Source organism: Hetaerina americana, unplaced genomic scaffold, assembly GCF_022747635.1.
Source record: "Hetaerina americana unplaced genomic scaffold, ioHetAmer1.1.p SCAF_3, whole genome shotgun sequence".
Lineage (NCBI taxonomy): Eukaryota > Metazoa > Arthropoda > Insecta > Odonata > Calopterygidae > Hetaerina > Hetaerina americana.
Genome location: NW_027286874.1, coordinates 86,139,534 through 86,154,519, shown reverse-complemented (window position 1 = coordinate 86,154,519; position 14,986 = coordinate 86,139,534). Strand labels below are relative to the sequence as shown.

Sequence of the window (14,986 nt, the reverse complement as noted above, 5' to 3'; positions counted from 1 at the left end):
ATTTGTATTCCCTATTTAATCTTTCCAGCTTCGGATTGAAACTTCAATTAATACGAATTTAATCAAGTATGTACTTTGAGACTGCGTAACAAATTTCTTCGTAGCTCGCCCATGCATTTTCGGGTGAATTTTTTTAACTGTGCTTAAGCCGACTTCTCAAAGTTATCCTCACTTTTTCTTAATATTGCTAACGATCTTTTCTCTTTATTTTCACAGAATTCCAGCAGGACCTACAGACATCGTGCCGGTGAGTTGATTTTTTCCTTTATTCTTAATGGTACTCTCCCTACATTTTTCTCTGAGTTACTGCTTTTTTATATTTTCGGGTGGTGTAAGTGATCATTCTCGAAACAGTGTGTGGTAAGGCTCTGCGGATATAGAAGAAAGGTTGGTCTCACCACGTTTTTCCGCTTTGCAAAGCACTTCTGATCATGTTTCCACGTAAATGCGTTTGCTTTCGCAAACGGTGCCCGCTCAGTTACATTAATCATTGACCATAACGTTCCTGTGTGTTGTCCTGTCGCCTGCCTTGATACACTCGTCTTTGAACTACCTTTATTTGTCTATGCCACTTGTGCAAAGGAGTAATTGATTCCCATTTGGCAAAATCAAACTGCTGGCGACCTGTTGGGATTAAACAATGGCGAGAGCGCTCTTGTCATTTCGATTGGTCGTGAACATGCCAAAGAGTGGAATTCCTTTACCTTCAGTACGGTTGAGTCCCTAGTTTTTTTTGTTGGTCGATTGGATTGCTGTTTGCTCGTCGACATATGATGTCGAGCGGAAAGAACGAAATCCAAGAGACCAACATTCGCAATTTTCTTCCGCTGCACATCTGCTTCTGACAGCAAAGTGAGATATTTATGCTCATAGTGGGGAATCCGCCAAAACCAGCGCTCTGTGGATCTTTTCTTTCCCCCGACCCTTTTAATGTGCTCGAAATGAAACACTTTCCAGCGTTGTGACTTTTCCAGCAAACGAGGATGCGTTACTATTTCACCCTCCCGCGGTTTGTTTATGTGCAGTCCCATGCTAATAACTGGTAGCCGAAGATGGTGGTTTCGTGCCCGCTTGAGAAAATGAAATATTAGAATAAATCGGAGGATGACCGCGTAACGTAGAGGAGTGTTTGTGGGTATGCGGGAAGCCTTTTTTGCTTTAATCGTCTGCAAGCTAAGTTTAAGTTTGAATTAAATATGTACCGTGTAGACGGTGGGGCGTTGTGTTTGAAGCCATTAAAGTTTTAATTCCCATCATCCGCAGCGGCGAACGGAATTGCATCCATATTTTCGCATCGTTTAACAAGATTTTTCTTGTTTAAAGTTAATGAGTTCCTGAGGTCACCTTGTTTGCTCAATTAAAAAATAGAGCAAATGAGTTAGCTCTTGGCGTATTTGCTTTTCTTCCTGTCGCTAAGCGCAGACGACGTTTCTGTCAGTACCCATGTAGACCTATCTCAAAGAGTCGGACGGGGAACAGATTGTATTGGCCCTTAGTTCATGTTTATTTTCCGAAATATTTGTGTCGGAAAGGTTTTAAAATTTTCAATGTCAACCTTCAAAGTTGGCTGGTGCAACATTTTATTGCTTCATATGCTCAAACGGCGTCCTTTGTTGGGGCCGATAAAAATTTAATTCTGACGGAAAAATCTGTTTTCGTAAATAATCTTTTTCAATACATGAAAGAAAGAAAAATAAATTAGTATTTCGATCTTATGCTGCGAAATGGGCACGTGAATGAACTGCTGCCACGACATCCCTCTAAGTAAATGTGTAGTGGACATATCCCTTTCATTTGACCTTTTTTGTATCGAAAGTAATTATACTTGTGGTGTAAGATGTTTAATATTAGATTAAATGTTCTGATTTTCAATGAAAATAGTGCTACCGGATGCCTTACCCAAGGTTATGTAGATTTTAATTGCCTACTCGCATTGAGGAAACGGTGAGTCGAATTTTTTGATTAGAGGATACAGCATTAAAATATGTAACTGGTAAGCTAATTATCCTTCTTCGGGCTGTGAAAAATGAGTTTATCCCGTCATCCACCTTTTTCACTTATTCTTCGTGGGAATTTTGAATTAGTTACTCCATCTGCTCTCCATCATTAGTGCGAAGCGCCCCATTCCAATTTCTCTGGTCCTTTTCTTCCATTGCCATCTCTATTATGTATTATCAAATTGCTTTCACAAAACGTGTAGCATTGAAACTCAGATATTGAAGAATTAGCTGCCGATTAACCGGTTTATGTTTTCGATTAGTTGATTCTCGTTGGATAAGATTAACGGTTTGGGCTTTTCTATAAAAATATGGATTCTATAAAAATGTTTGCTTAATAAGAAGTGATAGTTAATTAAAAGATTAAACTTGCACCTACTGCTTTTTTATTTTTTAAGAATCATGAGGGATGGTTTGAGACGAAATGGTTGTACGAGTTAGTCGTGGGTGAATTTGGTCGAATATAGGAGCCAAGGCCAGGAATATTAGACGTCTAAGGAGTTTGTATGAAACAATCGATGAATGATTCAGAGGTGAAAACTGTGCGCAAGAATTGCAGAGAATCGAGGAAATTGCTGATAATGAGTAAGTTTCCTGGTATAGATTAAAATCGGGCTCTTCGATTTTGTCTACCCTGGAAAGAACTACGTGAAGTGTGTGCATTCACGTGGACTAAATATTAAAATATTTCGATTCCGAGTCTCCAATGCGCACCTAAGTACGTATAGTTTCCTCTAGTCTACCAATTATGAATATTTTTCCTGAGTCCGTGAGAGTGTTCGAAAGTTCAACTGTTTTTCCATAGTCCACCTCGACTGCCCCCTTCACTTTCTGCTCCTAATCCCCCTCTTCCCTCCTTTTCCTCTTCCCGACGCAATCTTCCCCCATCCCGTCGCAAATTTTCTCTCCCCTCGGCCACGAAACCCATTGCCCGAGGACATTTTTAATTAACTCGTTGTATCGAATTAACGCGGCGGTCCACTGACGACCGGGGAGTTCGGGAGCGGGAGCCGGCATCCACCAGAGGATCTCTCATCCTCTCTCACCGCGTCTCTCCCCCTTCATTTCGCGTCCAACATGTTGGCTGACGCGTGTAGTGCACGTCGCAATTCGGATTGCAATTTAATGATAATAGCACACGCTCGCGTGAGCTCACAAACACACGGCCTCATATCCACACACCCACACCCTGGGTCCGTTTACCGCTCTTTCTCTTTCTCTCTTGTTAACCTTCAAGTATCGATTTCTTCCTCCCTTCTCCCATTCCCCCTCCCCTCTCTCTCTCCATCTCACTGGTACTCTATTTTTCTTGCTTCCCCCTCTAACTCTCGCCTTATTCTTTCTTCCCCTCTCTACTTTACGTTACCGACACCTATATCCTTTTCCCTTCCCCTCTTAGAAGTTCAACCTTCTCTCCCTCCCTCTCTTTCCCCCACCCTCACTAGGACCCTGTGCATTCCTTTAAAACCTCGCCGACAGATTTTTGCCCAGGCATCGGCAGCAGGTTGACTCTTTCCGATACCGGTAATGCTCCCGGATAAATCTCTCTGGAAATTGTTAAAATAAAATAATTTTCGTCTGAGGTGAATCGCCTACGTCAATTAGGTTAATTTTTCTATACATCGTAGTTTTTTTTTATAATCATGTGTAGCAATTTGTCCAGAATTTTCACCATATGCGAGACATCTGTTGGAGAATAAGTAGAAATATCTACAGAAATGATGCTAAGTAGTATTATCTACAAATATAGTATGTACAATTTATAGCAAAATGTCACAGAATTGCACAGTCCGTCTTTTTTTTTGTCGTATACGAAAATTTTTGGATCAAAATGTCATTAGTGCTACATTGGAAAGGAGTTATGTCCGAATCCATTTAACTAATTACTGTAAGTTGATTTGTCCACCGAACCACTAGCCGTAGTCAGTAATTTAATGTTATTACTTTAACGTAGTTTTCTATCAGAGCACAGTTACCCTTGAATTATGCAATACCAGTGCAGTACATTAAAATATCATTGAAAGAGACAGCTTCTTCCCCATTTCATTATCATACCGATTTCATATCATTCTTAAAAAATTTCCTCTACCGCTACATAGGAGTCGACTTCTTTCTTTAACCTCAGGTATCATTTGTGGTGCCGAGAACGATGTCGGCAATGTCATTTTATGAATTTATTCCATTTTTAAACCAAATATCTGAGAGTAATGCTAAACTTGTTTGGAACCTGCAACAGATGTCCACATAAGAAATGTTTTCATTATTTGCATACTACGAAGTAAGTGGAATATTAATAGAATAAGATATTAGCTTTAACGTCGGTGACGAGATGGTATTCTTTGATTTTAAATGAAAAATATTAGTGCGGTTTAAAATAGGGTAATTTTCAAAGGCAAAGTCAATTTACGAACACGATCACACTAATTTTTAGACTCTCTCCATTTTCAATTAAGACCATAAGATTTTTTAGGGGGAGAAAAGTTTTTATTCCACAAATTTCAAAATTTGATACGGGGGGGGGGGGGGGGAAATTGCATTTCTACGTCTATTATTTGCTTTAATTGGCCTTTGGATACGAGCGTAAGAGTGGCATTTGGTGGATCGGCACGTCGTCGACTTTGGCCGCGGGATTTTGGTTGATACGTTACAGAGCGAGACTCCTCCTTCCCGTCTTGATGATTTGGACTCGAATGCCGAATATGGTGCGATTTTTAATCGATGTTAACCCATCACTTCGCAATCAATGCAATGTTTGTTACATTTTGCGGTTATCATAATTAATTCTATTTTTACAGCAGCTCAAATTCATTTTTCCATCCATGAACTTTTATTTATTATCTTCCTACTTCCTATTTTCGTGTGCACAATGTGCCCAGACGAGCCTATTCTGATTTGAGGTAAGTCTATAACGAGAGTTTTCAATATATTAAATAATGAAATGATGTGATTTGTCATATTTGGCACCTCTTCGACTTTTTATTACGCTCAAGGAGCAGATCTGTGCTTACGGTAAATGTGTGGAAACCCTGGAGGTCTGAAAACAGCCCTGTCGACTATTTCGAAAGGTTTTGTGAAAAACACGCGGCAAGTTCTGAAAATGTTATCGATATTATTGGATATGTTAAACCTGAAACCTTTATCTCTTTTGGAGTTCTGAGATTTTCTAGAGGGTAATGCCTAATAACGCGCAATTTCTGTTAATGTAGCTCAACCGCGATAAGCTACCGAGTTTACCAAAATAATCACTAACAAATTTGTTGCAACCTATGCCCGTAGCTCATGTTTGGCGATGTGTATTTAAACTATTGCTACTCACGAAGAGCTGCGGGTTTAATAAATTCTGCTCTGTTACGTTAACCGTACCGAACCATTCAGTTTTACGCTAGACGTAATTGCACTTTATTCCAATGCTATTGGTGGCAAATCCGTCTTATCAACCCTCTTTTCTTGTCTCTGACTCCCCTTCCCCTCAATTTTCCCTTCTGCCCACTTCTGCTCATCCCTAATCTTTGTACCTTTCATGGGGGTACCTCTCTAGACTAGTCGTACCTTTCATCCTAACCTTGCCTAGTCTCACTCCTCCCGTTTGGTTTTTTCGCTTCTACTCGTCACGTTTTCATTTTTTTCCCTCTTCTCCTCCATCTCTATCTACACTAACCTGTATATCCCTCACTCCCAACTTTTGCGTGAAGTTATATGCTCATCATTTACCTCCGCAAAAGGATTTACCTTCGGGGAATCACTTCACGCTGCAAGGACTAGAAGTAGAGATGAAGAAAGATTTTTATTGCCATTTTTTTGCTAGTGATCAGATCGTTTTTCATTGGGTTTATGATGGCCCAGAAAGACTGGACCATATGCTCTCCTTAAAAGTGTTCTACGTAAATACCCTTCCGTTCACTTTGCTAAAACATTCTTCATATCCTCATAATTTCTAGCTCCGTCCAATATACTCAAAATACGAGTATATATAATTCCCCTCCATCTACCTGCGTCTCCAAAATTCTCTCCCCTGTTGAATTTTTCAACATCTTACTGCCTCTCATTATTTCCCTCATCCACTTGTCCCACCTTCTCCGAATTTTACCTAGAAAGGTTATCTCTATCACATTGAAATGAAATAATTTACTTTGTAATTCCACATACTTTATTTTAAAAAAACACGACCCAGGTTTCGACGTTGAACGTCATCATCAGGTGACGATGATGACGTTCAACGTCGAAACCTGGGTCGTGTTTTTTTAAAATAAAGTATGTGGAATTACAAAGTAAATTATTTCATTTAATTTCAATATGTTATGCAAATTCCATAAAGGTAACGCCTGAGACAACAAATTTCTCTCTAGCATGCCTAGTATTACATCACATTTTTTTTCCTTTCAATCCATACAATAATTTTCAATCGAATTCTTCTTAATCTAAAGACTTTAATTCTCCATTTTACGCTTGTTTTCTCTCCCCAACGCCACTGTTTAGCGAACTAAATTTTCTTTTAATTTCTCCTTTGCTATGTATTGTCATGAGGCCTTTTTCTTTATATTAATTTATTTTCTAGCCAAAACCTTTAATTCAATAATTGCAATTGAAAGAATACTTTATAGTATTTCACTTCCTTTTTAAAGTCATGTCAGAGAGGTTTTCTCGTCGTTTTCGTCTGGAAGCCCACATTTTCAAAAGAATTAATATGTCTTCCCGCTCCTTCTTCTTCTATTTTCTTACTTCTTTTCCATCCCCCGTCTGCTCTTAGTTGAAGAAATGTTACCACAAGTTCGTGAGACGGAATTGGGTTATGAATCGCCACCAAAATCCTCGTTCTTGAATCGATTTTCATTTAAATGAACCGAGGAGCGATTTTATCTGCTTTCCTCTGCAACTCCCTAACCTCTCTCTTTTTCCCTTTACCCTTTCCCGCCCCTTCCTCACCCACGACTGTCCCACATCCTACTAAACATTCCAAATCTCTTGGCCCTTCCAACCGGGTGGTTGGGTGGGGGAAAATTAATTAAGTAGGGTTTTCACGGCGGTGCAGTTAGTGTTAATTTGTTCTCCGGCCTGAATTTGGAGTCCCCTTCTTATCATTTCCGTGGGGTCTCTCGGGGTTGGGTGGGTGAAAGGATCTGTTCGTAGCTTTGACACGGTGAATTTCCTTGTCGACCTCGTGCCCTAATGGAAAAGTGTGGTCGCCCTCTCGCGTGTCATGTTTCAAGAGACATGATTTGTCATTCCGTTTTCGTATTGTTTTTTTTGTTGCTAATGGTCGATTAAGTGCATTTCATTATCGTCGAGGTAGGTCCTCCCCGCGGAGGTTGGATATTAACAATGCGGGACAAAGTTTCCCTCCTTAGCAGTTTCCTTGAGAACAATTCACTCATTCACCGCGCGTTACATCAAGTAGTGAGTGAGGAATCCCGAGGATGTCTAGATCCACTGCGGTTTCCCACGAGGAGATGCTTTCTTGCTGCTTTTTAATTCGTCGGTAATTTGTAAATGTTAAACTTTGCTCTACTCTACATTATCCATGCATTATTTACGTTAAATGGTTGTGGGGTTTTTTAAATGGAGATTTTTATCCGCAGTTTGTATTAAATATGTAGTAACTCTTAAATTCTATAAAACAATATATCAGTATCTAATAATATTCTTGTATGTAAATTAAAAAATACCTGAGAGAACTGCGTATGTGTAAATTAGTGCATGATTATTCATACATGAATATTCGTAATGATCATGAATGAATATTCAGGTATGTAAATTACAAATCAGTTATTCAAATATTTACCCTTGTGCACAAGGAGAGTTTGGCGAAAGGATAATTAGGAAATATGCAGCGTTATAGTTCGTAGTTATAGGAGGTAGAAACCATGCCTTCGGAAGAGTTCATTTTGTAACGTTTGCTATGGCCCTGTTAGTGTTTGTCGTTGATCAGCAGCGAAAGGAAATATTGGTGTTATCTGAATCCATCCGCCTTTCCCGTCTCTCCTCTTCTCCCCGCCTTCCCGTCATCTCCCTCGGGGCCTTCATTATCGTAGCAGTGGCCTTCGGCACACCACCAGAGGGCGCACCTGTTGACTCTCACCTCAGGGCAATCGTGGTCTGCCTTCACCCGCTCCATAGGTTCGGAAAAATTGCCTATGGTTGCCATTCTGCAAGCAATTCCATTATGACATGGGAACTGAAAGCAAATGTTATCTGCATTACGATTAACGCATAAACTTTAAAACGTCGTTCATTTGCATCGTGCATCCGGCCACCTTTTTATCCATCACGCATCCAATTCATAGCGATCTCGTTCAGTAAATCCACCCGCCGTTGTAGTTTCAGGACGCGATTGTGGACTTGAGTCGGTCGGTATGTGGCTTGGAGTAGTGGCGTACTCAGGTGCCTTGACCCAGACTCTCAAAATTAACCGCCAATGCAAACCATGTTTCTTTCATACTTACAAATTCCGCTCCGTCTAGTGCATCACTCAATAATATCGCATTGGATAAGTTTGTAGCTATCCAAATGCATCGGGAAAAGTTCCCACCGAAATTTTTTTATTGGATTATAAAATTTCATATGTAATTATAAGTGATAAGTTTCTTACTTTATGGCCATAAGATGTTCGTTGTAATAACCCAACTCCGTTTCGTTGAGTTGCAATTCCCGTCCGTTTGTCGGGATGCTGTAGGTCAATAAAAATGGCCAGTAGAGTAGTATGAGTTAGTCTAGTGATCCATTCATTTTGATACGCCTCGTTAAAAAAAACCGTTCTGTAGACAATGGCCAAGAGAGAATTCCTCTCCCCCACGGGAAAATTTCGGTCTACGCCACGTGCACAGAATCTACATGCTCTCGTAGCTGCTTCATTACCCTAAGGTTATCCGGGCATCGCATTTCCCGCCGATCTAAACATGTAGGCCAATCCAATTCCTCGGGCCTACAGACTCCTGTGTCGGTATAAAATAAAGTGTTTGTAGTTGCGTCTCATTTGGCATAAATTAGAGCTCTGATCCGTTTTGTGAACTTCCGCGTTTAAAGGTTATCTGTTTTGCCCGTGCCCCGAAAGGGTCCAAATGTAAAATATACAGCCGTAGGGGCAAGGCGCAGAGCTTTTGAAGTTATTTATAGACGGGAGAAAGAAAGTGAGCAGGAATGGCCGCGCATACGCACTCGTGCAGAACATGGTTTAAGCGTGCACCTGATCGAGTGTCCCCAGGTAAGCGAATGAACATTAGTAGCGCTTCAACTGTTCTTAACACCAACCCAAGTACCGTGTTGTAGGTACCAGTTATGCAACGAAATACCCTCGTCGTCTTCCCCAATGACAGCTCGGCTTGTGCTCTGCAAAAATTTTATTTCCTCGCTTATGTTGATGAACGCGTAGTGTTTCTCCCCCTAGCGAATTATTTCCATTGAGAGCGAGCCATAAACAAATGTGGCGAACTCTCCTTATCCTTCAGATTCCCTTCGCACCCGTTTTCACGGCTCAAAAGCGACCTTTCCCTACTCTCCATCAGGGGGGTTGCGACCCAAAATTCAAAAAAGGTGTTTTTTTATTTCCAAAAAAATGGAAACACCCGGCGCGCTGATTGTTTCCATTGCATCATCATTCTCGTATGCCGCACTCGTGGCAAGGTGTATGGGCTTGCAATTGTGTGTGTGTGTGTGTTTGCATACGTCTAGGACGGAAGAGAGGTGAGAAGGGCTAGGATGGAAGCTTGGGCGCCATTTGACAAAGCTCTGCGATGGGACGCATTTGTGCGTTTCAGTGCTGGGGTTCGATCTGTCCTTCCCGCAAATATATTCCTCCCGCCTAGTTCATCCTAGGTCACCTTCTCCTCCATTCTTCACTCTCTTCATTGGCACCCTCTCTTCACCCTCCCTATCCCCTACACCTTACCCCTCCGACAGTAATCGGGAAATAGGTGACTTTTTTAATATCCGGGGGAGGGGGGGGCAGGAAACAACACGGAAAAAAATGAGAGGGAATTTATTTGCACTTAGAAATGTGTATTATTAATATATATGTAGATATATTTACATATATGAATGTATATATATGTATATATATGTATATATATGTATATATATACATATATATACATATTATATCTATATATATATATATATATATATATATATATATATATATATATATATATATACATATACAGGTATATGTATAAAAAGGCATATATATACATACGTATGTATATATATATACATTTATATATATTTGTATGTATGTATAATTCATAATCCTTCTACCTTCCGCTGAAGGTCGCTGAGCTACTAAAAATTTCAAATATCCGCTGTGAGTTTTATTTTGTGTTCTGTTTTATGTTTGTCGCGTATAAGTGTGTTTGTATCCATAGAAACACGCACACATACATTTATGCACAATGTGTTTTTGTATAAATAAATATATATTTATATATACACACAGAAACGCATTGTGCATATGCGTAGGTGTGCGTGTTTGTATGTACACAAACACACTTATCCACACACGTATATGTGTGTGTGTAAAGCTCCAGGCGATCTCACCAAAGCAATCTCTCGGGCATCCTCGACCCATTAGGCTCTGAAATTTCCCAACGTCGCGCTTCACCTGTTTCGGTATCCATGGTAACCGGAGTTTTCCTCTCCATACTCTTCTCTCACTCTTACGCGCTCCCCCCCCCCCCCCGTCCATCATATTCCTCTCAACTCATAGGCTGGTCATCGCTTATCCGTTATTTTTTTTTCTTCTCGTCCCCAATTTTTTTCACTCACCTCTTTTCGTGGCGATTATTTTGTTTTGGCGACCGTGTTTTGTTTGCCCTTTTTCCGCGGTATTCCTTTGTCCTTGTTGAGGAGGACCGGGTTGTGGGGGGGGGGGGTGGAAGAGAGGGAGGGGGTGGTAGCTTTTGTTGGCGCCGTCGCCCGTGGAACTACCTCCACATGGTGAAGGGTGGGAAGAGGCGGATGCTTTTCCCGTCGCCTCTTTCTGTGTGTGTTGTGGAGTATTGGTGTAGTCCCTCTCTCTCCGTTCTCCCGGCCTCGAATCAATCACGAGTCCATTGAGCGCCTCACTCCCACCCCACCAGTTGCCATTGTCGCACGAGAGAGAGAGGGTGGGGGAAGGGGGAAGTAGTGAAGCAAATGGAGACTCGCCGTCTCTCTTTCTGTCATCAGGGAACTCGCAGACCCGGGGAGGCTATAAAAATGTACGTAAAAAGAGAATTGAATATTCATTTTTCTTTCATGACTTACCGCACGTTGAAAGTGTATATCCAGGGCTATAAATGCACGTGTTTAACTATTTTATTTGCAATGCGCAAGAGATTACCAGGTGTATTGTAGGGAAGAAAAATACCTGTCGGTTGAAACTGGACGTTACTTTGCTATATATATATGTAAACCATTAACACAGTAATCAACCCGAAGGTCGGTTTGATAGGTGATGGCAGAGTTCACCCAGTGCTAAGCCCTATACGGCGTGTGAAATGCACACATCAGGGTAGGGGGGCCAGTTCCTTTCCTTGTGCCGGTAATGATTTACCAGGAAGACCTGGTTCCCGATCACATAGCTTGGGTGCAGCTGCAGGTGCCCAGAAGTGCCTTCCCTGGGAATCGAACCCGAGCCCCTCCGATCAGCAGTCCAACGCTCTACCCATATATATATATATATATATACTTGTATATATACACCTGTACATCGTATTCACTCGATCAAGGAAAGTGATTTTAGAAAATATGCTTGGTGAGCAAATCATCAGTAATCCATGTATGAGTAAATAAAAAAATCCCTTTTTGTGAGACCATAAATCTTCCGAATACTGCTTTTATTCGCAGTACTTATGTTATCGCAGTATTTTTGTTGTCCCATGTGCATTCATTTCCAAGTCACGTTGCTGTAAATTACAATTTTGATTGAAATCGGAAACCCTGTTCAAAATGGTATAAATTATTTCTTTTATGTGAAATTATGACGTTTGAAAGTGAAAAAACCCATGCTCGGGTGAAGGTAGTTTTCGGTTAAAGTCTTCTATAATTAGATCTAAGGGCATGAACGAAGCGCGATTCACTCAGATTCACTTTGCGTCCGAATTTTTAAGAAGGAAAATCTCCATTGTAGTAAAGATCAAAGGATGCGCCCGTCTTCCAATGTATTCTAGTCTGTCAGTTTCGAAGTTCTCCCCGTTGAAGTCTCTTGAAACCTATCTCTTTACCTTCTTGCGTCTACATAGTTTGGAGTACATTGAAAATATATTCTTAACCTATTCGAAGTATACGATTAGAAAAATGAATGAACTTCTCATGACCTCTTCTTTCTCAGAATGGTCACAAATGTTTATATGAAATTAAGGTTTGTAAAAAAACTAAATAATTCATATTTAACGTTATTCTTATAATAGTGTTGGGAATTAGATAGTTTAGATAGCAGCTTTTAATTTCCGGATATGTCCCTTTCCTTATATGGAGAGTTGTATTATACTAGTGCTACATATAATATACTACGGCTTTTTATTCAATCGTGGTCTTCGGGTGTGGGCTTTTTTTCTAGAGAGACACTCAGCTGCTTTTCCCTTTAATCGTGTTTCCTCCTACCAACATTTCCAGTGGGTAGGGCATGAATCAGGTAACTCGCTGCAAAGCGCCTCGTATATTTTCCTTTTCCCCTCAGGCACTACGATTTACCAGATCGTCTCCATCTCCTCCTCCCCCCCCCCTCCGCTCGTTCGACTGCCAACGACAATTAGCCGCTCGTGGAAGCCCAATGACATTAGGGAAAGAGCGGCCGTAAAAAAATGGTGAAACTCGATTTTCGTAGTAATATAAAACCTGCGAAGTTCGCAATCGTGTGTCTTCGCTGCTCTGAAAGTTGAGCGAATTTTTCGTATGCGTTTTTGGACGAGATTTCGAATCGTGCGACGGCTGAGAGTTGAATTTCGTCTGTTAGCCTCGTTGTCTGACCGAACCCCCCCCCCTCCAAACCATCAATCCTCAGCCACAACTTACAAATATCTGCCCGGTAGTTCAGCGGGTCTCTCGCCATTCCTGTGTGATTATCAATTGTCTTTTCAATCTATTTTCGTTCATATAAACTTGTTCATCGTGCAGCATTGACGCACTTCATTTATATTTAATCATTCATTTAGCAAGATATTTCTGGCGTGGTATTGTTCGTCGAGCGATAGGATACTGATCGCAGGGACCGGTTTAGATTCTCGATGACTTCGGACACTCACAGCGTTACCGAAACCGTGTAATTTTTCGTGTTCCAGTTAATCCGGGGAAACCTTAAGTGGCATAGGAAAAACAACTGGCTCTCATCTCCTTTTCTGGATTACACAATCCGTTTGGCGTGCTATATAAAAGTTAAACTTTACCTCCAGCTCTAAAAACCTGCCATCGGGTTGATTACTGAGTATGGTGGTTCGACGTTAATCTTGTTATGCAGAGAAAACTTAACTTTTCGAAATCGTTGTGATCCGTGCGTCAAAGTATTAACATTTTACAATGAGCCACAAAATGTATGTGCCTACATTAACTATTATGATGGGGCAATGAGCAAGCTGTGATTTCGCGAAAGTTGTATATTTTTAAGTACATCAGTGGAAAGCCAATTTCTTCGCGAACCTACAGAATTCAAGTTCAAGGTACTGTTGGTAGAAAATTTCCACTTGAGAACATTTGGCTCCTTGCAGTTCACCGTTGAACATTTGCAACCGTTTGGTATCGTCATGAGACAATTATTTTAAACAATTTTAATTGACTTGACGCTCCGCATTATTAGAGGAACGTTTGGCAGTCCGTAAGGAGTTGGTGATACTACATGATGGTTTTCAATTGAAAACTAGAGGTTGACCTCGAGTTAAATCAGTTGGGAAATTAATTAAGTCAAATTTATTCACTAACATTCATGTTTTAACTCATAAACCGTTTCAACAATAATGCTCATTAATATACGTGGAGGGATTCTGATAAAACTCCTTAGTTTATTGCAAACACGCGTTAGTAAAATAGAGCGTAAAGTTAAACATTATACATGAGCACGCAAGTGAAGGATAATTATGGTACAATGCACTAATTCGAGGATTGAGGATATTTCTAGATTTCACATCAATTTCGTTAAGTAAATAACACTTTTGAATATAATTGTGGCAATAAATTAATTTTAATTCGTAAAATTCAGCTGTCATAACTCTTACGAATATGAGAGATGGTGAACACGAAGAGAAAGCATTTTATCAAAGGAAGGGATGTATACGTCCCATAACGTCTCATTTATATTTTTTCATGCTGCCGTATCGCCTTTTCGTTTGAGTCCATGCAAGTGAAAAACGTCCCTCATTCGCCTTCGTACCTTTCTTCTGTCCACAAACCGCGAAGCAAATCCCTCACCCCTTTGTCACATTCTATCCTCCACTCTTGTCCATCAACACACCTTCCTCTCGTCCTGAGTTTCTCCGATTCATGTTTCTTTTCTCCCACGATGGAAAGGGGAGAAAGAGAGAGAGAGACGGGTTCGGGGACATCAAATTGAAAATCTGTGGGACCCGGCAGTTTGGGAGGCGAGCGAATCGTCCCTTCTCGGTCTCTTATCAATTCACGTAGGCAGCACCGGGGGAGAAGGGAAAAGGATTGAGACGGTTTTCAGTGGAGAGGAATGGTGGGGTATGAGGAAGGAGTTATATGAGGAGAGGGAGAGGTAAATGTGTTGAGTTGCGTCTGGCGACAATCATACTTCGCTTCGCTTCCATTTTGCGCCATCGTGAATGTAATAATGTTGTATCAAATCCGTCGTTTCGGTTGTTTCCACTGACAACCGGGAAGGTACTCTAAAATTATAATCCAGGTGAGATACCATTGGTAAGACAAAAAATAAATCTTGAGTCTGTTTTCATTACTTGAGCAGATACAGTATCTCTCGTAACTAAGTACCTAGGGTTATAATGGGAAGAGTCAACCCCAGCTGTACTCTTATAAATGGGCAAAGGATGGGTGAGGGAAATTAGAGA

The 14,986-nt window shown here is 40.8% G+C and overlaps 1 protein-coding gene across 1 annotated transcript in view; it reads left to right on the top strand.

Annotated features, from left to right (window-relative positions):
- cv-c (crossveinless c) overlaps window positions 1-14,986 on the top strand; it is a 345,201-nt gene that overhangs the window by 242,855 nt on the left and 87,360 nt on the right. Inside the window, exon 8 of the mRNA XM_071587904.1 lies at window positions 217-247. Coding sequence (XP_071444005.1) covers window positions 217-247 — 31 coding nt within the window. The remainder of the gene's footprint in view (window positions 1-216; window positions 248-14,986) is intronic.